General features: G+C 37.4%; 1 protein-coding gene and 1 non-coding gene across 3 annotated transcripts in view; one reads left to right on the forward strand and one right to left on the reverse strand.

Moving 5' to 3' along the window:
* Window positions 1–26501, reverse strand: part of WDR70 (WD repeat domain 70) — a 365730-nt gene that overhangs the window by 34107 nt on the left and 305122 nt on the right. For both annotated transcript variants that reach the window (XM_034960155.3, XM_034960154.2), the window contains exons 11-13: window positions 20829–20928; window positions 17426–17510; window positions 15484–15622 (exon numbers count right to left, since the gene is read on the reverse strand). In XM_034960155.3, coding sequence (XP_034816046.1) covers window positions 15484–15622; window positions 17426–17510; window positions 20829–20928 — 324 coding nt within the window. The remainder of the gene's footprint in view (window positions 1–15483; window positions 15623–17425; window positions 17511–20828; window positions 20929–26501) is intronic.
* LOC112439875 (U6 spliceosomal RNA) lies at window positions 18134–18240 on the forward strand. The gene has a single exon (XR_003028108.1). It is a non-coding gene; the product is annotated as a U6 spliceosomal RNA (small nuclear RNA).

Here is a 26501-nt window from a genome sequence, read left to right on the forward strand (position 1 = left end):
CCTAGAGAGAGAGAATGTACATGAATCACAGAATAATGAAAGCGGCTGTCAAAGGCTTTCAGAAATCTCAGCCACCCATAAATGGCCCAGGACAATATTAAGGGCACAGTATTAGAGTTATTTCTCTTTCTTGGTTCTCTAGAGGTCTGGCTCAGCAGTCTAAGATTACTAGTTCTCAAATATGTTTTCAAGTGAGCAGGGTGCAGAATTGGAAAAGATCCACAATGTAGGCCTGATAAATTCCAAGACATCCAGCCAAACAGGCAGTTTCCAGGGGCAGCAGGTTACTGTTACTCTCTCCCTCTTCACTGAGGGTGTAAATGTTAGAGAGAAGCAACTGCCCAAGCCAACAGACCAAGGTCCGATTGCTTTCCAGGGAGTCCAAGGACACCTCACCTCTATTCCTGTTCACATCCTGTACCCTCCAGAGCCTTTACACACACATATAGCTGATTAGTATATGTTCTTACGGAGAAGCATATTTACCCTCCTTTCATGCCGAAACAGGGAGAGGCAACTAAGACCCCTTAAACTAAACAGTCATTCCAGAGCCCCATGCACTGTGGCAATGAGTCACTAAAGCAGCAAATGAGAGGCCAGTGAGCAATCTGACTTAGGCAGAGGATACTTAAGGCTCAATTACCCTAAGACCAGTTATTAATCAAATACTACAAGGATTCTAAAACACGAAATGAAGAAACAAAATTTAAAGCCAAAGGTGGGTGGGCCTTTTTTGTTTATTAATATTTATTGTGTGTGTTTAGCTAACCTTTGTAAACTTTGCAGCTAATGCGGCTCCACATTTTATCCTGTCAAGGAAATGCATCTTATAGCAGAGAGCTGGCTACCTGCCAAACCAAACAATCCCTGAGACTGCGGCAGGGCTGGGAAGCAAGCTGAGCTGCCACGCTGCTAACTTGTCAAACATACATACCGGATTTGCTTAACAACAATGCGACACGTGCCTGCTAGAAGCCTAAGGAACCAACATCAGAAGACAGATGAGTTATAAATACTTAGAAAGAGTACAATCCCTCGATCAACCAACCACCCCAAACTTTCTTCATCCTGTTCTTGAAGAAGTGCTTCTTTACTGGGAGCGTGACACATTCAGACCTACGGATTCACTGAGAAATGCAGCAAATAAAGCATAGAGAGCACATTTGAATAAAAGGACCAGAGAACCAGGAAGGAACATCAAGACATGAGATCTACAGAATCAAAGAGAAAGCCCTCACATTATATCATGAGATTCCAATGGCAGAAGGCCACTGCAGTGCAAAGAACTAGGTTCTGAAATTAGTCTGCATATTTTAATAAACTTATTTGCTTAATTAAATTGACAAAGTGTTTTATTCTTACACTAATCTACTTCATTTCCTAAAACATGTGGGTTCACTAATGGCTTCCTCTAGCTGCCAAAGCTGAACTTTACATTTCAGCACAAAATGAAGCTTATTCTTTTAAACCAAAGCCCATTTTCATTTTAACCCTTTAATTTGGTAGTGGAGGGCAACCACAAATTTGCCCAAAAATAAGAGACAAGAACTGGAATAGGAGACCATAAGCATGACTAGAAGGAGTTACAAGACCTTAATGTGCTCAACAGAGAGATTTTTTTCTTCTCTGCAGAGACCAAAGAAAAAAGAGAGGGGTAGGCCGGGGAGAAAGAGAGCACGATGTCGAGCTAGCAGTGTCAAAATTCCAAAATAGGAATTTTGGAATTACCCCTTAGCAAAAGTGAAGAGACCACAAAAATTTCCAAATAATTTATTTCTGTGGTTATTTTGTTTACTTTTAGAGGAACCAGGGAAGCAAATAAGGGGAGGAGGAGAAGGAAACCAAAGAGAGAAATGATTTACATTTTAGGACATGGTAGAAAGGGAATTATTAGGTACTGGAACTTTATATTATTTAATATAATTGAGTCCTCACAAATACTACAAAATTAATAATCTCATCCCATCTCACAGATGAAGAAACTGAGGCTGTAGACAGTGGTAACTTTCCCAAGGTCACATAATAACTCGCACATAGAGGAGCTGGGTCAATAAGCAGGTTTCTCCAACTCCACTGTTCATTCCCTTACTACTTAACCATGCAAAGCCCTATTTGGAAAGATGGGGCAGAAAGAAGGTAGCTGACATTTAATCATATCCAAACCCACCTAACCCAGTAGAAACCTTAGCAAGTTTGTATTAAAAAGGAGTTATTACTAAAATCATTTTTTTAAAAAGCCCACTAGTTCCCAGTTCACAAATGTTACTATAAAAGAAATCAATGCCTGCGTAACATCTTAGGGATCTGCAATGCACATATCTAAACACCGCCCTTATTCTACATGCTAAAAGAAAGCCAACAGCCTTCATAACTTTATACCTTAAACATGATTATGTTGAAACTCCATTTCCGGATCCTCCACAGCTGCTGACCCATACTGTAAACCAAACTCCATCTGGTTTTTTCACGTTTGGTTTTTGTCATATAGTACAAGAATGGATAAGCTAATGCAGTGATTCCCTGAACAAGCATTTTTCACAATTTTCAAATGAAAAGCCTGACACCTGTCCGTGAAGGAGTCTGTTACACAATTTTGCAGACTTGTATAGAGGCAGTCTTAGAGTTACAGACATCCTCGGGACTATCCAACACATTTGAATGGGTGTGTGTGTGTGCGTGTGTGTGTGTTTGTGTGTGCAGATTCCAGACACTAAGAAAGAAGATCAAGATGTGAACCCAAAACAAATAAAAAGAAAACAGATAAAAACAAAAAAAATACTGGAGAAAGAACTTTCTTCAGACTTCCACAAGCCCAAGATATTCTTCACAGAGAAAGAAAAACTGTTTTCTATATTAAAATATTGGGCCAGGGAAGTATAAGAGTAAAATGGGAATTGTTTCAACTTTTCCAGGCTATTTGTCCTGTCTTTGTTCCCTCCACTCTCTCCCAAAGCCTTGCTTTTCTCAAACTTGGGATGGCCTTGCCACATGCATGGGCCACAAGACTTGGCTTCATCCCTCTGAAGTTCAGGAAGCAAACATGGTGAGTAAGCCCCAGTCTCCAATAACTAAGACTCATCACCACCTCCTGATCTCTACAGATATCCCCTCAATGGAAAAGTTTAAAGGCAGACATTTTCTCTACACATCTTGCTAAGTGAGCATATGCCTCTCCTTTTCCCCTCCTCCACATTCCTCCAGTTCCAAGGAAATTCTACCATGGGCCAGACTTTTTTTTTTTTTTTGCCAGAAACTGTCTTTTTTTTTTTTTGCCAGAAATCTTCTCAATCTTCTCCCTTCCCTATCCTGAAAAATTCTCTAATAGGCCAGATAGGAGTGCAATGGTGAAAAGAAAAAATGCCATAGTACTTTCATAAATGTGGGGGCTGCTGCAGAAAAACCAAATAAGGGAAAGTGTTGCTTTGCACCTGTCATACACATTTGATACAGATGCATATATTATGCATTTTAAAAACTGGCATCTAATTATCAAATTAATTCCCAGAAAACTCATGAAAAATGCTTTTACTAAAATAACTCATTTACAGTCTGTGCTATAAAATAAAGGTAACCACTAAAGCAGCAAAAATCTGGAACCTGGTAGTCATCCTTGGCACTAAATGAATCCCATCTGTATCTGATAATAAACCTGCTTAAAGAATTTCATCATGAGAAAAAGTTCTCAGAGAAAATGGAAGGTCTCTTGGGAAGTAAAATTAAATACAATTTTGTTCATCTAATTCAAAACAGTAAAAGTTTGCTCCAGCCCTGTTACTTGAGAAGAATTTGTGAAGGCAAAGAAGGCATAAGTAAAGACTGAAGAAAGTCTGGTAATTATTCTTATTAATGATAGTCTGTGAGTAGGAAACAAACAGGAGACTGGGAACAGAAGTCCACAGGGTGAGTGACCCAGGTGGGTGGTCGTCCTACAAGGCAAATGACCCCAGAGGTCCCACCTCATGGGATCCACTTAGATGCAGCAGAGCTTCCCACTGGTGGGCACAGAATGGGATACCAAGATATGGTAGGTGTGTCAAGATATGGAGCCCCTCATGCCTAAGAGGAGCCTGGGGCACTGGGGCCTCAGGCTAGTCATTTCTAGAGAAGAGGAGCCTTATCTGTTTATATGACATATTATCATTTATTATGGAGACCAGGTTGTGAGAAGGCATGGGAAGCACTATATGGCTATTTCTCTTCATTTAAGACCCACAGTGTAAACCAAACTCCACATGGTTTTTCTATGTTTGGTCTACACAGACCTGGGCTCCTTTACATTTCTTCATTTATCAACAGAGATAGGCATAAAGATAATGACCATCAATCCTATGTTTATATAAATAAAACAGTAATGCATGAAACTTTTTAAATCTCCAACTGCTAGATAAGAAATATATGTAATCAGATCTTGGAAATCATTAAGTATGTAAAACCAAGAAAACACAGGAAAAGCTGAATCTTCCTGTATAGACGAACTACGCAGGATATGTAAAATATTATTTATCTTACTATAGTACAGGTAAAGATGTTTTAAATATCATACTCTTTTATTTAGTCCTTTGGGGGTCTCACAACCCATCCTCCTACAAGACCACTATCTATCATTTCCAAAAAGGAAAAATACTATCCCGGGATACATTTTAATTATAGAACTTGTTCTTCCCCACACTATATATAATTGTGAAAGTTTGGCCAGAATTCTGATAGAACAGCTGGAAAACTTGTTACCAAACATCATTCATCAGATTCAGGCTGAGGGAGAAAAACTGTCAGAAAATCCTACAAGACATAAAGTCCTTCACTTGGTCCATCAGTGGGATGTGATACGGTGCTAGGGTTAGACAATGGAGCTCTAGTCATTACTGTATTATTTGTTTACACATTATGAAAAGAATAGTATCATTCTGAACATTTTTAAACATCTACAAATCAAGTTCTCTTTTTTATATTTTATAGAGGAAGTATGTTTCTCCCTAGTGAATAAGTATTACCTAATAATAATAAGTAAATATAACAATATAATAATAAAATTAAGTACTACCTAGTGGCTGATTCCTTATCTAGCTTTGCCATTCATGGCAATCATGTCTACACAAGTTTAAATACCTATTAAATAAATTTAAATACTTATTAAATAAAACATCAAACTTTTGTGTAGAGAAGGGGAAAAAAGTTCCTGTTTAATCAAAAGGGATACACTGACTATTTCTATTGTTTCAAAGGACTAGAAATAGAAGCAGAAAAATCTTCATTTGCAAATGCTGGCACTACTAAGGAGTGGATGTTTTTTAATATAGCTTGTAATGGGGTTAAATGATACTAGGAAATGGATAAACTATTAAACTGGATAAGCCCTCCTTTTGGTCCTCATTCTTTTGCTCACGAAGTCTAAGGCAGCACGTGATTGGCCCTTCATCTCACACTGTAACTTCCCAAATGAGATCACTGTTAAATAGGTGGTCATAGGAAAAGACACTTCGCTGCAGGGTTTGAATCTGGATTCCTACAGTAAACGTTATTTCAAAGAAGAGAACATAGAATAGAGAATCTAAAAAACTGCATCTGAATCAAGAATCTGCTAGTTACAAAAAATTTATAAAGTTATTATTTTAAGAGAGAATGAGGCCAGGCGCGATGGCTCACTCATCGCCTTGGGAGACTGAGCTGGGTAGATCACCTGAGATTGGGGGTTCGAGACCAGCCTGGCCAACGTGGTGCAACCCTGTTTCTACTAAGAAAAAAAAAATTGGCTGGGCATGGTAGTGCACGCTTGTAATCCCAGCTATTAGAGAGGCTGAGGCACAAGAATCACTCGAACCCAGGAGGTGGAGGTTGCAGTGAGCTGAGATCACACCACTGCACTCCAGCCTAGGCAACAGAGAAAGACTATGTTTCAAAAAATAAAAATAAAATTAAAAAGATTTTTTTTAAAAGAGATAATAAAGATGAGAAAAACAAAGTGATAAGTACTATATCACATCAGTATTTGTCCCCTATTCTAATGAAGAGTAATGATTAGACTTCTGATAAAATAAAGTGTCAAATTCAAACAAATAACTTTTGCTTCAAAGCACAGAGTATATTTTACAAAATAGATCCAGGAAACATATCATATTCATTAACAGTGTAACAACCAAAACAAATTATATTCACTAGAGTTTAAATTACCAGTATTTTAAGCATCTGCAGTAAATCTGTGTTTCCTCTAATGAACCCAAAACCTGGCTATTTGCAATGAATCTGAAAAAAGGATCATCTAAAGTTTTAAAGAAGTAGACAATTAAAATAAATGTATACTTCTTTTATCAATCCTAAAAGAAAATGTGGCCGGGTGCGGTGGCTCTCGCCTGTAATCCCAACACTTTGGGAGGCCGAGGCGGGTGGATCACAAGGTCAGGAGTTCAAGACCAGCCTGGCCAACATGGTGAAACTCCGTCTCTACTAAAACTACAAAAATTAGCCAGGCGCGGTGGCAGGTGCCTGTAATCCCAGCTACTCGGAAGGCTGAGGCAGGAGAATCGCTTGAATCCAGGTGGCAGAGGTTGCAGTGAGCCGAGATCGTGCCACTGCACTCCAGCCTGTGTGACCGAGTGAGACTCCGTCTCAAGAAAAAAAAAAAAAAAAGAAAGAAAATATATGCACTGAAATTCCAAATTGATTTTTAAAAACTATTAACCAAAAAATAAAAACTTGAGAAGGTGGTAAGGAATAGGCCATTACAGTTAGTCCCAACAAGAATATAAGAGAATAAAATGTAATAAAAGGTAAAGCAAAATTAATAAATACATTTTCACCAAGCATCTACTATGTGCCATGTATTACATTAATAAACATTAGTAATATGATGATGCCCTTACCACCCACATGACACCATCAGCCCTGAGGAGACCCTTACTCCAATTTGGTCACTGGAGAGTTTAGAAATGGCTGAGAAGAGAGTATCAAAGACAACAGAGGTATGGAGAAAACAAGATCCACAAGGAAATGTTAACAAACAAAAAGAACAAAAGACTAAGCTTGGTTCCCTCAGACAAAGACAAGACTGAACAGTAACTTTATAATCTTCAAGGAAGCAGAGGATGTTAACCAGCTGTTCTCCAACTCCATGAGGACCAGAGCAAAGGATGTAGGCTCTAAACATGAGAATGTGAGGCTAAAAATAAAGAAAAAAATGATCTGACGGTAAGGGATGTCATACACAGAAATGAACTCTTTAGGGAAGTTGTAAAATCTGTTAAGTCTAATTTTTATACAGGAGAGTTACGTCGTAGTGTGCAGGTAGGCAAGAGGAATGAGCTCTGGAAAATAATATTGAGAAACTGGGCCAAGTATGCTTAATACCAATGGCAGCTAATTAAGCAAAAGCCAGTAGCTCTGCCTTGTGGCACAGTTATGTCAAGGGAACATACTGCCCAAGTAAGAGGGGTGACTCATTCTAGGATCAATGACATTATTTTATTTCCTACCATATGAATGTCCCTCCAAATGTGCAGCTAACTTAGAAGCTTCCTCCTAAGCACATTTGCTATAATCTGTACTGTTTCATTTTGTTTTTTCCATCACCATTGTAGACAGTAGAAACATACTCCATTCAGTCTCTCCCTCTGAATGTTGTTTAAAAACCAGGACAGAAGGCATAGGGTTTTTCAGAGACCTACATACTTTTCAGAGACCTATCTGAGGACTCTGAAAAGTAAACAGTAGTAGGTGGATTTGGGAAGAAGTCCATAATTCAAAGTATCAGTCAAGCAGAAGTGAGTTACCATTTCCCCAACTCTAGCCTCCACCAATAATAATAATAATAAATAAATAAAAACAAAAAATCTATGGCAAACAAAACATCAACATTTTAAATAAAGACGGGATCAGTCCAACTGAGTTTTCCTTTTGCCTTAGGCTGTAATACAGCTTGGCACAGCACTGTTACTGATCCCATTTTTATTTTAAAATTTGGTATTTTATTCACCATAGATTTTTTGCATTTTTTATATTGTTGCATTAAAATGTTACTTATCTTGATTACTAAGTGTCTTAGTGTCCCTGTAAACTTTGTGATTGAGGAAAGCATCTCACTTGCCTCACCCTAATCCTGGCCCTGTCTGTGGAAATATTGTCTTCCACGAAACCAGTCCCTGGTGCCAAAAAAGTTGGGGACCGCTGATTTATATGACATTCTTGAAATCACAACACAATAATTATGGAGAACACATCAGTGAATGCCAGGGCTTAGGAGTTGGGGGTGGAAGAGGGGGTGTGTGTGTGACTATAGAGGGATAGCAAAAAGGAGCTTTTAGGGGGTACTGTTCTGTATACTGATTGTGTTGATAGTGATTACATGAATCTATACATGTGTTAAAAACCACAGAACTGTATGCTTTCTTAAAAAGATCAATTTTACAGTATCATAATTTTTTAAAATAATAAAAAGGAATCAGCACTAAACTAGTTCCTGTCATCTTCCCTACCTAAAAACATGTTAAGATTTGATATCGTAGATATTAGCAGTTAAACCACCAAGAAATCTGAGGTATCTTTTCTCTTTACTCTCATGTGCCTACAAATAAACATTCAACTGTATTCTTCAAATCTGAAGAACAACTGCTCTGGAACCTTCATAATATGATACCTCTAGGTGAATGAGAACCAAGAAGTAATTTAATCAAGTCTTATTGATGCTGGCTTAGTAGGTGAGCCCAGCTGAATTCAAATTCCCATTTAAATTATATGTGTATGCTGCTTGCTTTAGGAAATTCCCCAAAAAGGTTTAAGTTTTTCAAGGTGGTCTTGTAGTCCAAATTATGAAGGCAGCAAAAATGCAACATTGTTTTTCACCATATTCCACTGGCATCTCTTTTCTTCAGTGATTAAAGAAAATACTCCTAGAGATAGCAGTAGTGAGTGACCACTGCACTTCTTGACAGTAAAACACTGTCCTAATAAGCCATGCTAGAAGTTGGCTCTTGACCCTGGAAAAAAGATAGGGGCAGAGAAAGAAACATGTACTGGCAAATTTACACTAAAACTCCATCATTTTCTACTTGCTCCCAGTTTTCCTATCAAATATTCATACATCTTGGAAGACCAAGAAACAACCAGTGCTCTGAAACTCCACCTTTCTGTTCTCAGTGAGCAAGTGCTCCACACACCTATGTTAGGTATACTGTCCTATCACTTGGCTGTGGGCAAATATAATATTTTTATTAAATACAAATATGTTACTCAGGCTCCCTCTAGGATATGCATTGTTTAATCCTCCTAAAAAAAGTGAATTACAGTAAAATTTCATTAAGCTGATATCATGTTATTCAAAATAATACATAATTCAAAGCAAATGCTATTCCCTAGTCAACCAGCTGCCTGATTGCTCCATAATAAAAATCAGATAATGGAAAGCTGGTTAATTCAAAGCCCATTTTTTCCATCTCCTTGTGTTTCACATTAAGGAGGTTTCACTATATTTTAGAAGGCAGACAAATGCCAAATGTAGTCTTTCAAGTTTATTTTCAGTTAGCATTTGCAGTGCTGATAGCTCAAGTTCTCCCTGTGTAATGCTACTCCTTGTATGACTCTGGGCAGAGACAATGCTTGACTCCTTTATTTCTAGAAACTTAGAAGGAGGTGCCATTCTGCCTGAGTTGGGACTTTATATCAGTAAAACAGATAAATACTCTATTCCCAGTATGAAATGAAAGAACAGATGAGTTCCTCAACTCCTTCAGAATCAAACTTTCACGGGCATAGTATCATTAATTTGTTTGAAGTGAATTCCCAGATCGGCTATATCTACATTCAAATGTAAGAACAAAGATACATTCCAAAGCCAATTCTGAGGACTTCTGGAATATCCATTAATTTGAATTACCTTTCTGCTTCCTTCCCTAAGTACAAATAATGGAGGCTGACTATAGTCTGAATGGCCGTATGTCCCTTACACATTATAAATTAAGATAAATAGCTAGGTTCATAAAGGGTCTATTATTTCATGGCCCTTTTTATCCATTTAGTCTTCCTCTTCAATCTCTCTGAATTAAAACATCAATATTCTCTCTTAATAAGAACACAAAAACTTTTTTTGTGAAATGAAAAGTGCTAACACATTCATTTCCAGAATATACTTTTTAAATTTATGTTATGCATAATTATGTTACATGTGTAATGTGTAATTATACATAACATATAAAATGTTATGTATAATTTTATATGTTATATATAACATTTATACCACACCAGGCCTTTTCAATCAACTTGAAAATGTTAGCACTTTCATTTCCACAATATATACTTTCTCAAACTGTAGAGTTAGCCTCTTGAAAACAATGATCATCATAATACTTCAAACTGACAGAAGGCACCAGATACTTAATATTTTCAGTTTTCTTTTTTAGAGAACATGAATGAGGTATGCATATTATACATTGCATTTCTCACAGGAAAGGGATATTCTGAAAAACAAGCCATGATAGAAGGAAGTAAAAATATAAGATAATCCTTGTTCTTTACTATTTAAAAAACATCCCAAAGAAAATCAAATATTATCTAGAAATCAAAAATGAGGTTTTTTCTTCCTTAAAATACCTTTACTATCATATTTCTTATGTTAATATTAAGATTTTCAATCAACTATATATACATATATATATTTTTTTTTTTTTTTCTTTTTTTGAGACAGAGTCTCACCCTGTCGCCCAGGCTGGAGTGCAGTGGCGCCATCTCAGCTCACTGCAACCTCTGCCTCCCAGGTTCAAGCTATTCTCCTGCCTCAGCCTATGGAGTAGCTGGGATTACAGACTCCTACCACCACACCTGGCTGATTTTTGTAGTTTTAGTAGAGACAAAGTTCATCATGTTGGACAGGCTAGTCTTGAACTCCTGACCTCAGGTGATCCACCTGCCTTGGCCTCCCAAAGTGCTGGGATTACAGGCATAAGCCGCCATGCCAGGCCTTTTCAATCAACTTTAAAATGTCCAAGGCATACTAGTTGAAAATATCAAAGCATATTTCCTTTTCTGTTGCTTCAGAGGCTATATGCTAGGTTATGCTAGATGTTATAGCAGTGTTTTCAAAAATAAAGGTTTAGTTTTTTAATTCTTTCTTATCCTCATTTTGTTCAGCCAGTATTTACAAAACTAGAGGTCTCTCACCAAAGTACCTAAGCAAACAAATAAATTAGAAAATAAGTTAGGCTCAGGTGTAAAATTTCTGGCTTTTTTCCTTTCCTCCTTTTCCCTCTTTACCCATGGGAATGCCTGCTATCTCTGAAATTATTGCCAAAAGTGAATGAGGTACAGAGACCATGAAACAATATCAGGTTAAAACAACCTGATTAACCATGCTTAAGTTAAAAAATATAAATGGTAATATACTGGTACAATTGCATAAACCATGTCCCTTGGTTCATACTAGTTAAAAAGAAAATTCTATTAGTCATTTCACAATAAATTATCATTTGATGAAAAACTACCAAGCTAATAATATTGTTATTTCAGAATATTTCCCTAAATACCGGCTCTTAAGAAAAGCTTAAAATTTAATAATTTCATCTAAATAAAATTAACTTTAAAAATTGACATGTCATCACCAAGTTGTATTTTATCCATTCTTTCTTTCCTGTGCTTTTATTGTATAAAACAGAGTAATGGAAGCCCTTTACATAATACATAAAAAGCATAAACTGCTGTCTTACAAAAAAAAACAAAAGTGAATTTGTAAACTCAAGATTCAAGTTATATTCTGGAATTCATCTTAGAAAAGAGGCCAAGCATACTATTCAAATCACAAAGAATTAGATAACAAATGAGGGGAGAGAGAGAGAGAGTGTGAGTGTGAGTCTGTGTGCGTGTGTGTGTGTCTGTGTGTGTGTGTATTACTCTGTTCTCACACTGCTAATAAACATATACCCTAGACTGAGATATTTATAAAGGAAAGAGGTTTAATTGACTCGCAGTTCCACATGGCTGGGGAGGCCTTACAATCATGGTGGAAGGTGAAGGAGGGGCAAAGGCATGTCTTACATGGTGGCAGGCAAGAGAGCAGGTGCAGGGGAACTCCCATTTATAAAACCATCAGATCTCATGAGACGTATTCACTATCACAAGAACAGCACGGAAAAGACCCGCCCCCATGATTCAAATACAACCCACCAGGTCCTTCCCACAACATATGAGGAGCTACAATTCAAGATGAGATTTGGGTGGGGACATAAACAAATCATTTCAGTGTATAATTTGAGGAAATGCAATTAGACTACAAGGGAATGTCTAAAAATTTTAGCAGAATTGTAAAATGCGTGCAAACATCGTATGGTGAAATAGCAAATGTTAAAGAAACATACACCATCTCCTAGCAAACAGACTTGAGAATCTACAATGAACAGAGAAAGGAAATTTTTCAAAGAATATGACAATGCAGAGAACAGAATTAAAACAAGTTTTGGGTTTTTAAAAAACTTTGTTTCAAAAATAATTATAGAAAATGCCCTTGCTATATTTTTAAGAAGCTATGTTTTTGTGAAGATAGTTTTTAGTTAAAAGGAATAACTGCATAGACTGTTAACATCTTCTGACTGAAAACAATGTTTGGCTCCACATATGTATACTGAGCCTGGTGTCCTAGAATATAAGCATGTAGGGGTTTATTCTGTTTTAGAAGAGGGCGTGGGAAGAGCGTAACCAATTATATGTGTCCAGTAAATGAACACATCTAGGATAGACATAATGCCATCACTGTCTGTGCCTTAGTCAAACAAGTACACTACTAACTGCTGATATTAAGAATCTGAGATGCTGCCTTTTATGCAAATTAAAACTCACACAGTTAAGTTCCTTACTACCTTGGAGTGTGGTATTTCCAACACAAAATTATAAAAGAGGTGTCTTTTGGCTCTTCTAGCAAAGTGTCCACCTTTTATTCATTCCAAGAAATGTATTTTTTTTTTTACATTCCAAGAAGACGTAAAACTTGGGACAATAGGTCAAACGGACTGTTAAAAGCCCCTTTATTTAACATAGCATTCTAATATATAAACAGAAAAATGATGCTGTTTGATGTTAACAATAACAATAAGCCTTCACCCTCACTAAATCAACAATTTAATAGGACTCTTTGGGGTGTGTGGTTTTGTTCCTATTTGAAGTTCTCTCTTCATCCATCTATTACAATGGATCTCATAATTTGTCTTCCAGCTTTTCTCAGATGATTCAATATTGTATGCTCTATTTATTTAATGAAATTTCTCCTTTCTTAGTTTCATTTGCCCGTCTCTTAAATGATGACATTTCTTAGGGCTCATTTTTCTATCCTTTATTCCCTTACCTTAATCAAACTCATCAGCAATCAACATTTCAACTATGCACTATAAATGTTTTTACCAAAACTGTCTCTTCTTTCTCTTATGCACCAAACTTATTAAACCATCTGCATACTGAGTATCTCTACACAGAAGTCCTACAGGTATTTCAAGCTCAACATATCAAGAACAGAATTCACTGTCTTTCTTCCAAAATCTGCTTTATTTTATCTCTATGTATTTTTACGTCAATGAACATTCACCCAGTCTCCCAAATTATAAATTTCTGGCTTCATCTACACAGACTCACCAAATCTGATAAAACTAAACCTTGTATTTCAACAAGAATTAACCATTTCAAAACTTAGATCTGAATGTGTCTTCCTCTGCTTTAAAAAAAAAAGACACAAGATAGTCATCTTCTAATTGTATACAAGACCAGTTTTACCTTTCTAACTCTAGATATCTCTCTCCTGCCTCACTCTCCAAAGACACACCTAACCGAAGATTTACACATGATCTACAATATGCCTTATTTGCACTTCCCAAGTATATCTCTCACTCATTCAATTAATATTAAGAGCTATTTATGTGCCAGGCACTGTTGAAAGCATCGAGGATACTGCAGTGAACAAAAAGTTTCCGCCCTGTGTGACTTACATCCTGGTAGAAGAAGACAGACGAAACCAAACAAATATACAATGTATGAGGCAGTGGTAAGTACCACGGAGAAAAAGATCTACCTATAAAAGTAACACAGAGAACAAAAATGTATCATATTATGAGACACTGATTTTTCCAGCAAACAGTATGTTCTTCCTATAAACTACAGAAGCCCAGCATGTCTTTAAAAGTGCAATCATATGTCTACATCCCTTAATTTATTTACAGTTCAACTTAAGCTACAATTTAAAAATACATCAAGTGTGATACTGAAATGTACAGTCATTTAGAGGCATAGTAGAACACAGCTTATTTCTGGAACAACCAATCACAATAATTTTACTTTCTGAGATGAAAGTTGATAGATTCAATTGTTTTCTTTGATTCTAGTGTTTTAGTTGGCTCCTAATGCACCCAGAAAAAGCACTGTGAGTGCTGGCACATTTCAAATTACGTCATGAGATTAGAATCTATTAAACATAAGTACTCATCTAGAATTAATCTCATTGTTATTTCGCTTTTCCTATAATACTCTATACCGTGGTTTTACATTCAGAACCCACAAATTAAGACTTCATAGTAATACTAGAACATTAGAGACAGGAGTTTTTTGCTGGTAATTTAAAAACAGTTGTTCAATTGTCTGAGTCACGTAAGTGCATAATATGTCTCAACTGTTTACAAAGAGTCGAAACAACTGGAAAAACCTACATAAGAGCACTGTTTAAGATATAGGATATTACTAAAAGATTTGACAATGAGCCAAAGAAAATTTACACAGACATTAATTGGCCTGTTTCATACTCAGAAAATTACAATGATTTGCTTTACCATGTAAATAATAACATACAGCTTAAAGGAATTCAAATTTTCCTCTGGGAATTTTCATTCTTATTGTATTACATGTGGCTCCAGTCTCAGTCTCAGGACATGAACAAATGAATGAATGCATGAGTGAATGCTGGTGTTTTAGTGTTCATATAAATCTGTAAAGAAAACTAATGCGTTTTTTTAAGGTGTTGAAGTTAAATCTGAAATGTTTTAAACTTCCAAATAATTAAATAGCAATTAAGTTCAGCGCAAGCTGAGCCTGACTTTAATGACTACAACCCACACAAGCAGAGTTCTGTCAAAGTTTTCATGGTTTCCGGAACAATGTTAAACTTCATCACTTATTAATCTTTCACTTCTGTCGATAATCCCTAGATCCTCACAAACATGCCCATTATGGGATGCTCATTTCTGTATCCTACATGATGATCATCTTCCTCACTCCTCAATTTGGTTGGCAGAGAGGGAAACCCAGCTGAAATTCCTACTAAAGTGTAGGTCCATAGGAAATATTGGGTTGTGGAAAGGGATAGGGTAGCTCAGCCATCCACAACATACTGATAACTCCTACGCTAGAGTGAAAAGCAGCTATCACCGTGCTCTAAGGGCCAGGCTTATATTCTACTTAACAAACAAAACCAAAAGATGGGTAAGAGGCAAACTTTAGGTATTCTCAAGGCTGAGGAGAAAAGAATATACGTACCGCATCTGTGATGTCTATTTCATACACCCTTTGGAAAGTCCTACGCTCAAAGAAAACAAGTTTGCCACTGCCACATCCTCTTTGAATAGATGTACCAGTGACTATGAGCTTATCATCTGGACTGAAACAGCAGTCAGTCCTACAGAAAAAAAGAGTTTACGAGTATAAGCTTATGACCTCCACAACAGTCCAGCAATCATTAGTGAATTAAATAAAATATAAACATCTCTGTAACTCCTATATAGGGCTTATGAGTCAAGCACTTATATTAATTTGTTTAATCGTCACAATAATCCTATGTGGTAGTTATTATCCACATTTTACTGATGAGGGAACTGAAGAAAATAATTTAATTACATCTTGCACACGGCCACAAAAGTAAGTAGCACAGCTGGGATTCAAACTTAGGTAGTCAGACTCCAGAATCTGTGCTTTTTAACTTCTACATTGTAATTTTTTTAATGTAAAGGAAGTATTAAAAAACTCAATATAGACATTAAGAGTGTCTACGGACAGATATATATATGACTAATGTCTAAGTAATGATTATTTTGGCCACTTTAAAAACTATTTTCACTAACACCACTACCATTACCCCCAAATAATTTGAGTTATATCAAGTTGAGCACCATGAAATGAGCCACAGGTTGCATTGCTGGAACCTAATTGATGGCTATGATTCCAAGGCTTTTGTTGTTAGCAGTCTGGCCATCTGATTGTGACTAATCTAAGACATGACCCAAAGAAGTTATATAGTTAGCATTACTTGCAACAGGTATAATAGCTCAAAAAATTACCATCAGAAGTTATATAGTTAGCATTACTTGTAGCAGGTATAATAGCTCAAAAAATTATCATCAGCTATAAACTCATGTTTGTTTGTTTTAACATAAAATGCCATGGGCAGCAGACATGTTAGAGTTAGTACTGCATTATCATACAGCTTTCATACAGCTTCCTTCCCTTGACACTTCCATTATCTTCATGCTCTTCTCTGTTGATCATTATTTCATTTCTACCAAAATAGAACAATTTGCCTAAGCACCAATTATAGGACTTAGAGGTCAAGTTTTGCCTCAGCTGCTTCAAAAAAACCTTTAAGTTTCAGGTGCCAATTTAGTAGATTGGAGATAACAGCGTTCAGCTACCCACAGCAAGACAGTCTGAACAAGTGAAGGATGCTGAATTATTGATTTGAATGATTTAAAAAATGAGAAAATAAGCTGTACTATAAATGCTCAGTAATATTAAAAACTGCCTTGAAGGTATTAGAGCTCAATTTTTTTTTTTTTTTTTTTTGAGATGGAGTCTGGCTCTGTCCCCCAGGCTGGAGTGCAGTGGCACAATCTTGGCTCACTGTAAGCTCCGCCTCCCAGGTTCACACCATTCTCCTGCCTCAGCCTCCCGAGTAGCTGGGACTACAGGCGCCCGCTACCACGGCTAATTTTTTGTATTTTTAGTAGAGACGGGGTTTCACCGTTGTTAGCCAGGATGGTCTTAATCTCCTGACCTCGTGATCTGCCCGCCTCGGCCTCCCAAAGTGCTGGGATTACAGGCGTGAGCCACCATGCCTGGCTGACTAGAGCTCAAATTTTTAAAAACCACAAATTTTAAAAGGCCTACCTTGTCATTTGTACAATATTAAAAGAACAACTGAATCTCTTAAAATATATTTTACTACTCCAAGACTTGTGCGTGCATACAATACACACAAACACATGAATAAATCAAATACATAATTTTAACTTCAAAAAAGTTCTTGAAGTCTGAGGAATGTGAAAAATAAAAAAAATACATATTTTTCAAAAAACAGATTTTGATCACTCTCTCAAGTCTCTTTTCCAGAAGATCTAAAAGACATATGATATAAATTAACATTAAAGTAAAAGTACTTCTTTTCCATTCTTCTATGCTGATCAAATATTTAAAATATGCTACTTACATTGGGAACATGGTGGGAAGACCCGAGGCTGAAAAAAGTGGTTTATTAAATTGTCGGATGTCCCATAATTTTAATGAATCGTCACCTGACAGAGGAATGAGGGGAAAAAAAGACAGAAAAGTGAATTGTGCAAAAAGAACTCGCTCCCAGTTTAGAGTCTGCTAAACTTAATGTATAACTGTAAAGAAGAAAGGGAAGGGGAAGGGGAGAAAGAGAGAAGAAAGAAAGAAAGGAAGAAAGAAGCTAGATTCACACAAGCATGTTTTACTTTTTTAACCGTTCAGAGAGCTTAAAAAGCGGTAGTCGCAAGAACAGTTGAAAGCTATTTGATAATGAATTGGGCTTCTGGAAATTACTTTCCAGATAGATGTAGCATCTGCAAGCTAGAAGGAACCCTGGAGAATCTACTCTAAAGTATGATATTAGAGCAGATGGTAGTTCCCCTGTGGTGTATTTGAGCATACGTTACTTCTTGAGAAGAGTTTAATTTAACAACTATCAGGACTGAAAACAGTTCAATCCACAACAGATTCCTTTTCCCACTGGTGTATGGGTAAAGCTATCCATTAACATTAATAAGGGTGAGCCATGTGATTCCCTTCTCTCCAGTGTAATTCTACCTATAGCTATCATTCTTCACTTTGCTGGGGAGTACAGCTTTGCCAAGCTATTTAAAGAATAATGAGTATTTCTAAGGAATCACTTTTTGTGTTCGCTTTGGCAGCACATATACTAAGACTGGAACGATACAGAGAAGATTAGCATAGCCCCTGCACAAGCATGACATGCAAATTTGTGAAGTATTCCATATGTATCTTAAAAATAAATTTTTAAAAATCCCTTTTTAATATTTCTATAGGACGAATTCCTGAACAGAAAAGCCAAACTTATATACATAATGTTTTCGCTGTTCTTTCTCCCCAGTGCCCACAGCTGAGACCTGCCTCAACCCCTTGGGTCCAATAAGGAATGAGAATCAGGTGCAAGTGAGGAGAGTAAAGAGTTCAGTAAAAATCCCCATTTTTACAGCGAAGCTTCCTCTGAAACCCAACTTTTGGCAGGTGCACTAATCCACAATTGGCTGGACTCAGGACCTGCTTGTACTGGGAGAACTTTGTAAGGCTCACCTTTGGAATGTTACTGTATTGCTTTTAGTCTGGTTTTTTTTTGTTTTTGTTTTTGTTTTTTGGTTTTTTTTGAGACAGAGTCTTCCTCTGTCACTCAGGCTGGAGTGCAGTGGCATGATCTCAGCTCACTGTAACCTCAGCCTCCAGGTTCAAGTGATTCTCCTGCCTCAGCCTCCCGAGTAGCTGGGACTACAGACATGCGCCACTACATCCAGCTAATTTTTGTATTTTTAGTACAGACAGGGTTTCATCATGTTTTCCAGGCTGGTCTCAAACTCCTGGCCTCAAGTGATCCACCTGCCTCGGCCTCCCAAAGTGCTGGGATTACAGGTGTGGGCCACTGCACCTGGCCTGCTTTTAGTCTTTAAAAAAAGGTTACATATCTCCACAATCTTCAAACAATAAGAAAACATTAACCTGTATTAATTCCATCTAATCCAGCGGGTTATGCAGCTAGCAGAAGCACCTTGTAACACCCTGAGGACTCTTTGCTGAATAGACTTCCATCTGCCATATTGTATACATCCAGGAAGGAAAACGATGGAATACAGCATACATGTGGTATTGACCAATTAAGTTATCCAAAAGCTAGTGTGTGTGTGTGTGTGTGTGTGTGTGTGTGTGTATACACATATACATATACATACACACACACACACTGTGTGTGTGTGTGTGTGTGTGTGTGTGTGTGTGTGTGTGTGTATGATGGAAAGGAAATTAAGAATTATCACCAAAATGGCTTTGACTGAAATAGACTTAGTTTTATACTTCTAAGGGAGCAAATATGAACTGGGTAATTACTCAGTTGAGTAATTATGGGCTCACCTATTTTATCACCTGTGAAGAATTTTCAAGCTACACTCTCCCTTTTTCCCCTCTTCTCCCCTAACTCCACCTCAGAGACTTGGATATACCATCCCAAAGATGCAAGAGTGGATGTAAGAACTCCTAAGTGGAGCAATTATCATTTGAAAACTTTCCCAGGGGATTCAGATACACTACTGGGATGAGAACCATTGTTTAAAATAAAGAATATATAGAATTTTAATTGGGAATCATCTCTGAACTCAAGTAGCAGGTTAGAATTGATGGACCAAAATACATATTTTATACATATCCACATTTGCCATGTGTATCATAGAGAATTACATGTACATGTGCTTTGATTTTTTAAAGTTATACAAATGAGAGTAGTTTAGATACAACAGTAAAGTTTCCTTAAAGAGAATCTGAATGAGTTCCCCAGGGTAAAAGGACAGGGACTAGTTAAATTGAGGGGAAAGCTGTGCCACATCTCTTGCCTCTCTCTTCATTTCCACTATCCTATACACTGGGTTGTAAAGTCTTTCAGGAAAAGGATTCTGTCTATGATGTTTACAGTTTACACCCAGCACCTAGCATAATGTTAGCTAATAGTAGATGCTCAATATACAGTAGTCGAGTGACTGAATGAATAGCTAAATATAGCACTGTTAGATTCACCTGCCTAAAGGCCCTCTGTAGCATAGTTCCCATCTACTTAACCATGCTATTAGTATTTCTTTTCCTTATGTGATATTTAAGACCCTCTGTAACATGGCTCCAAACTACTTACCATGCTATTTCTTTTCTCTCCCCACAAATAGGTCTGTAGGAAAATCTTCAGCTATGTCCCATACTCTCCCATAATGCTGCCTTCACTATTCTCCATCTCCTTCTATCAATACACAACCTATCTATGTGATAAAGATTTAGCAAAAAAATTAGGAAGCTATATCCAACCATACAAATGTGGATAAGTAAACTTACAATATGATCATATAGAACTGTTTTTAAAAATCTCATCTAGATATAGACTTTTTTTAAAAAAACTAAATTGGGTTAGTATTTGAACTGGCAGAGAAAAAAAAGCAATGGTCAAGCAACAAATAGAAGACTTTGAAGTACCAGACACAGAATTATAAAATGGTATAGAAAGAATATAGGTGATCATCTATAAACTTCCCAAGGCAGAAGCAAGGATCATTTGTGGAGGCTTCAAACTCTTATGGAATTTGAATCTAAATGAAAAACTTAGGCCAAAAAAAAGTAAATATTTAAACATTTTACTTGGTAATTTTTAATACAAACAATGTTGCAAAGTTAGAAATGTATTTTAATGAAGAAATCAGACTGGCAAAGGTGCATTAACAAAAATCAAAACAAGCTTTACTAAACACTAGGATATTATTGTCATATTTGTTAAAGATGATTATTTTATATAGAGAAATACATCAAAAAGAAAGCTTTTAACCTACCTCCACGAGAGGCAAGGACATTACCATCATAGGAAAAAGTCACGCAAGAAGTGTCTGTGCCCGAGTCATGAGCCTGTTTATAGTGGAACTTAGGATGAACCTATTCACAAAGACAAACAAAGTGTTAATATCTCAACCTCAATTCAGAAGAGAACAGTTTTGTGGCAAGAACATTTCACTTTATCATGATGAAAATAATACACACCTATAAGCAAAGTACTAATTTCACATGATTATAATTTGCTTTCTAAAAAAAAGAAAAACCAAATGGCTTTTAAAAATATCCATTTGCTTTAATAAAGAACGGAGAAGGTAAGTCCTAGCAGGAGACATTTTTCCAGATTGCCCTAGCAAGCTCTATACAAGAGAAGACTACAATAACTTCTTCTTATTTACTTCTTCATATTATGCTTATAAAGTTATTGGGACAATTTCCAGTATTTATCTGAAAGAGCAAATATAAATCAAAATTACAAATGAGCACATTATTTATTTACCCCAAAATATTTATTGTATTCCTAGGATATGCCATACACTCTGCACATGGTTGGAGGTCTTAATGTGCCTGTGGAATGAATAATGATAATAATAACAGCAGCTAACTCTTATACAACGCTTATCATATCCTAGGCACTATATGCTTTCCTATCTTGCCTATTTAGTCCTCACAATCACTCTGTAAGTTAGGTTCCATTATTATCATCTCCATTTTATAGTTTGAGAAACTGAGGTACAGAAACTTAAGGACCTTGTCCAAGGCCACACAGTTTGTAAGTAGTAGAGCTGGGGGTTTGAAACCAAAAAGACTATTCTTAAATACTTCATTATAATCCTTCTCTTACTGATTTATCTTAATAGTATTTTTACTTCTAATGTTGTTTCTACACAGTTAAAGACTTGTAATTCTACACCAATCTTGCCACTCAGTTATGACTCAGTAACTGGCACGAGGTACTAGGAAGTCAATTACCTCAAAAAGTGTGGTCTATATGAACAAAGACATTTGGTCCATTAAAAACTTTCTCCCCTACATAGCTGTCATTAATAGAGTAACCTCTATAATAGGTGTGTGTGTGTGCGCGCGCGTGTGTGTACCTGTGTACCCACACACACATGCCATGCTGGCTAATTACACAATGGTTCTGGGCCATTACCAACTTTCCTAGGGTAATTCCATAGCGAAAGACAGGGGCACTGCTGGTAATGACAGCATGTGAGTCCCTCCTGGGAGCCACAGGTGGTAATGCAAGTGAGCTCATCTCCATTGCTCTTGTAGCAACCCTTATGAAGAATGAGTCACAAAACAGAGCTCATGTACTTTGCCCTCCAAATAATATCCCTGACACCCAATCCCTGGGCTTACACCTAAAAAAATCCAGTAATGAGTACACCACCTTACAAAAGCAGGCCAGTTCATTTAAAAAATAATAATAATCTGTATATATTGAGTGAAAACTGGCTTCTCAGTTCTTCCTCTGGGTAACAGTCTTGGAATTTTATATTAGTTATCATGCTTCCATCTTTCATGGATACAAAGAATTCATTGATTCAACGGTTTTTTTATTGGATATCAACTGTATGTATGGCAGACACTCAGTTAAGCAGAGAAAACACAAATGTGCCCAGATAAACATAGCTTCTAAAAGACTTGGCAGTCCCCAGAAAGGATACAGATCAGCACACAGAGCGACAAGTGCTACAATGGGGAAATACAGAGTAATACGTGAGCACTGAGAAGGTCCTAACCCAAACTTGACAATGAGGGAGAAAAGAGGGGCAAAAATAAATCAGAGACCTAACAGATAAAGTAGAAGTTAGCAGTTGCAGGAGCAGGAGGTGAGGGCAAGAAAGAGTATTTCAGTCAGAGGGTACTGCACTGTGGTAAGCCAAATTTTTACCCTTGTGACCTCTGCCCCCTAGTGTGATGTCCATAAATACCTTATATGGTCAAAGGAACTTGGCAGGTGTAATTATGGTTACTAGTCAGCTGACCTTAAAATAGGGAGATTATCTTGGATTGCAGGTGGGGCTGAAGCAGTTGCATGAGCTACAGTGCCGACAAGAAAGTCACAGAAATGTGAGGGAAGAGGAACTCAGAGAAATTTGAGATATGAGAAGTGTTTCACATGTCACTATCGACTTAAAGATGAAGGGGGCCACATGTCAAGGAAACAGGGATCTGAGTCCTGCCAACAACCAATGAGCTTGAAAGAGGACCCTGAGCACATACCAAGGCAATACTCTGATTTTAGCCTGGTGAAACCCTGAGAAGAGAATCCAGCCACACTGTGCCAGACTTCTTACCTATAGGAAATGTGAGAAACCAAAGGCATGGTGGGGAAATGATATGAACAGGCCCCAGATATCAAGGCTGTATAAGCCATGGGATATGGTTTGGATCTGTGTCCCCACCCAAATCTCATGTCAAATTCTAATTCACAATGTTGGAGGTGGGACTTGGTGGGAGGTGACTAGATCACAGAGGTGGCTTCTTATGAATGGTTTAGCACCAGTCCCTTTGGTACTGTCCTCATGATAGTGGGTGAGTTCTCATGAGATTTAAGTGTGTGGCACCTCCCTCCCCCTTCTCTTACTCCTGCTCCTGCCATGTGAGATATCTCACTCCCCCTTTGCCTTCTACCAAGACTGTAAGTTTCCTGAGGCATCCCCACAAGCCAACCAGATGCCAGCATCATGCTTCCTGTATAGCCTGCAGAACCATGAGCCAAATAAACCTCTTTTCTTTATAGATTATGCAGCCTCAAGTATTTCTTTCTAGCAATGGGAGAACAGACCAATATACCATGTTAAGGAGCTTAGATTTTACCCTGAAAGCAAAAGGGAGTTGCTAAAGGAGTTTAGGCAGAGGAGTAGCATGACTAAACTTGCTTTATTATTATTATTATTATTATTATTATTATACTTTAAGTTATAGGGTACATGTGCACAATATGCAGGTTTGATACATAGGTATACATGTGCCATGGTGGTTTGCTGCACCCATCAACTCATCATTTACATTAGGTATTTCTCCTAATGCTATCCCTCCCGCAGTCCCACACGCCCCAACAGGCCCCAGTGTGTGATGTTCCCCGCCCTGTGTCTACATGTTCTCATTGTTCGATTCCCACCTATGAGTGAGAACATGCAGTGTTTGGTTTTCTGTCCTTGTCATAGTTTGCTGAGAATGATGGTTTCCACCTTCATCCATGTCCCTGAAAGACATGAACTCATCCTTTTTTATGGCTGCATAGTATTCCATGGTGTATATGTGCCACATTTTCTTAATCCAGTCTACCATTGATGAACATTTGGATTGGTTCCAAGTCTTTGCTATTGTGAATAGTGCCGCAATTAACATACGTGAGCACGTGTCTCTATAGGAGCATAATATCTGATCCTTTGGGTATATACCCAGTAATGGGATGGCTGGGTCAAATGGTATTTCTAGTTCTAGGCCCTTGAGGAATCGCCACACTGTCTACCACAATGGTTGAACTAATTTAAACTCTCACCAACAGTGCAAAAGTGTTCCTATTTCTCCACATCCTCTCCAGCATCTGTTGTTTCCTGACTTTTTAATGATCGCCATTCTAACTGGTGTGAGATGGTATCTCATTGTGGTTTTGATTTGCATTTCTCTGATAATCAGTGACGATGAGCATTTTTTCATGTGTCTGATTGTTGCATAAATGTCTTCTTTTGAGGAGTGTCTGTTCATATCCACTGCCCTTTTGATGGGGTTATTTTTGTCTTGTAAATTTGTTTGAGTTCTTTGTAGATTCTGGATATCAGCCCTTCGTCAGATAGGTGGATAGCAAAAATTTTCTCCCATTTTGTAGGTTGCCTGTTCACTCTGATGGTAGTTTCTTTTGCTATGCAGAAGCTCTTTAGTTTAATTAGATACATTGTCTATTTTGGCTTTTGTTGCCATTGCTTTTGGTGTTTTAGTCATGAAGTACTTTCCCATGCCTGTGTCCTGAATGGTATTGCCTAGGTTTTCTTCTAGGGTTTTTATGGTTTTAGGTCTAACATTTAAGTCTTTAATCCATCTTGAATTAATTTTTGTATAAGGTGTAAGGAAGGAATCCAGTTTCAGCTTTCTACAGATGGCTAGCCAGTTTTCCCAGCACCATTTATTAAATAGGGAATCTTTTCCCCATTTCTTGTTTTTGTCAGGTTTGTCAAAGATCAGATGGTTGTAGATGTGTTATTTCTGAGGCCTCTGTTCTGTTCCATTGGTCTATATATCTGTTTTGGTACCAGTACCATGCTGTTTTGGTTACTGTAACCTTGTACTATAGTTTGAAGTCAGGTAGCGTGATGCCTCCAGCTTTGTTCTTTTTGCTTAGGATTGTGTTGGCAATGTGGGCTCTTTTTTGGTTCCATATGAACTTTAAAGTAGTTTTTTCCAATTCTGTGAAGAAAGTCATTGGTAACTTGATGGGGATGGCATTAATCTATAAATTACCTTGGGCAGTATGGCCATTTTCACGATATTGATTCTTCCTATCCATGAGCATGGAATGTTCTTCTATTTGTTTGTGTCCTTTTATTTTGTTGAGCAGTGGTTTGTAGTTCTCCTTGAAGAGGTCATTCACATCCCTTGTAAGTTGGATTCCCATTTTATTCTCTTTGTAGCAATTGTGAATGGGAGTTCACTCATGATTTGGCTGTTTGTCTGTTATTGGTGTATAGGAATGCTTGTGATTTTTTCACATTGATTTTGTATCCCGAGAGTTTGCTGAAGTTGCTTATCAGCTTAAGGAGATTTTGGGATGAGACAATGAGGTTTTCTAAATATACAATCATGTCATCTGCAAATAGGGACAATCTGACTTCCTCTTTTCCTAACTGAATACCCTTTATTTCTTTCTCTTGCCTGATTGCCCTGGCCCAGAACTTCCAATACTATATTGAATAGGGGTGGTGAGAGAGGGCATCCTTGTCTTGTGCCGGTTTTCAAAGGGAATGCTTCCCGTTTTTGCCCATTCAGTATGATATTGGCTGTGGATTTGTCATAAATAGCTCTTATTAATTTGAGACATGTTCCATCAATACCGAGTTTATTGAGAGTTTTTCTCATGAAGGGCTGCTGAATTTTGTTGAAGACCTTTTCTGCATCTATTGAGATAATCACGTGGTGTTTTTCATTGGTTCTGTTTATGTGAGGGATTACATTTATTGATTTACGTATGTTAAACTATCCTTGCATCCCAAGGATGAAGCTGACTTGATCGTGGTGGATAAGCTTTTTGATGTGCTGCTGGATTCAGTTTGCCAGTATTTTACTGAGGATTTTTGCACCAACGTTCATCAGAAATATTGGTCTAAAATTCTTTTTTTGTTGTGTCTCTGCCAGCCTTTGGTATTAGGATGATGCTGGCCTCATAAAATGAGTTAGGGAGGATTCCCTCTTTTTCCATTGATTGTAATAGTTCCAGAAGGAATGGTACCAGCTCCTCTTTGTATCTCTGGTAAAATTCAGCTGTGAATCCATCTGGTCCTGCACTTTTTACGGTTGGTAGGTTATTAATTATTGCCTCAATTTCAGAGCCTGTTATTGGTCTGTTCAGAAAATCAACTTATTCCTCATTTAGTCTTGCGGGGGGTGGGGGGTGGTGTATGTGTCCAGGAATTTATCCATTTCTTCTAGATTTTCTATTTTATTTG

This window comes from Pan paniscus, chromosome 4 (assembly GCF_029289425.2).
Source record: "Pan paniscus chromosome 4, NHGRI_mPanPan1-v2.0_pri, whole genome shotgun sequence".
NCBI classification, from domain to species: domain Eukaryota; kingdom Metazoa; phylum Chordata; class Mammalia; order Primates; family Hominidae; genus Pan; species Pan paniscus.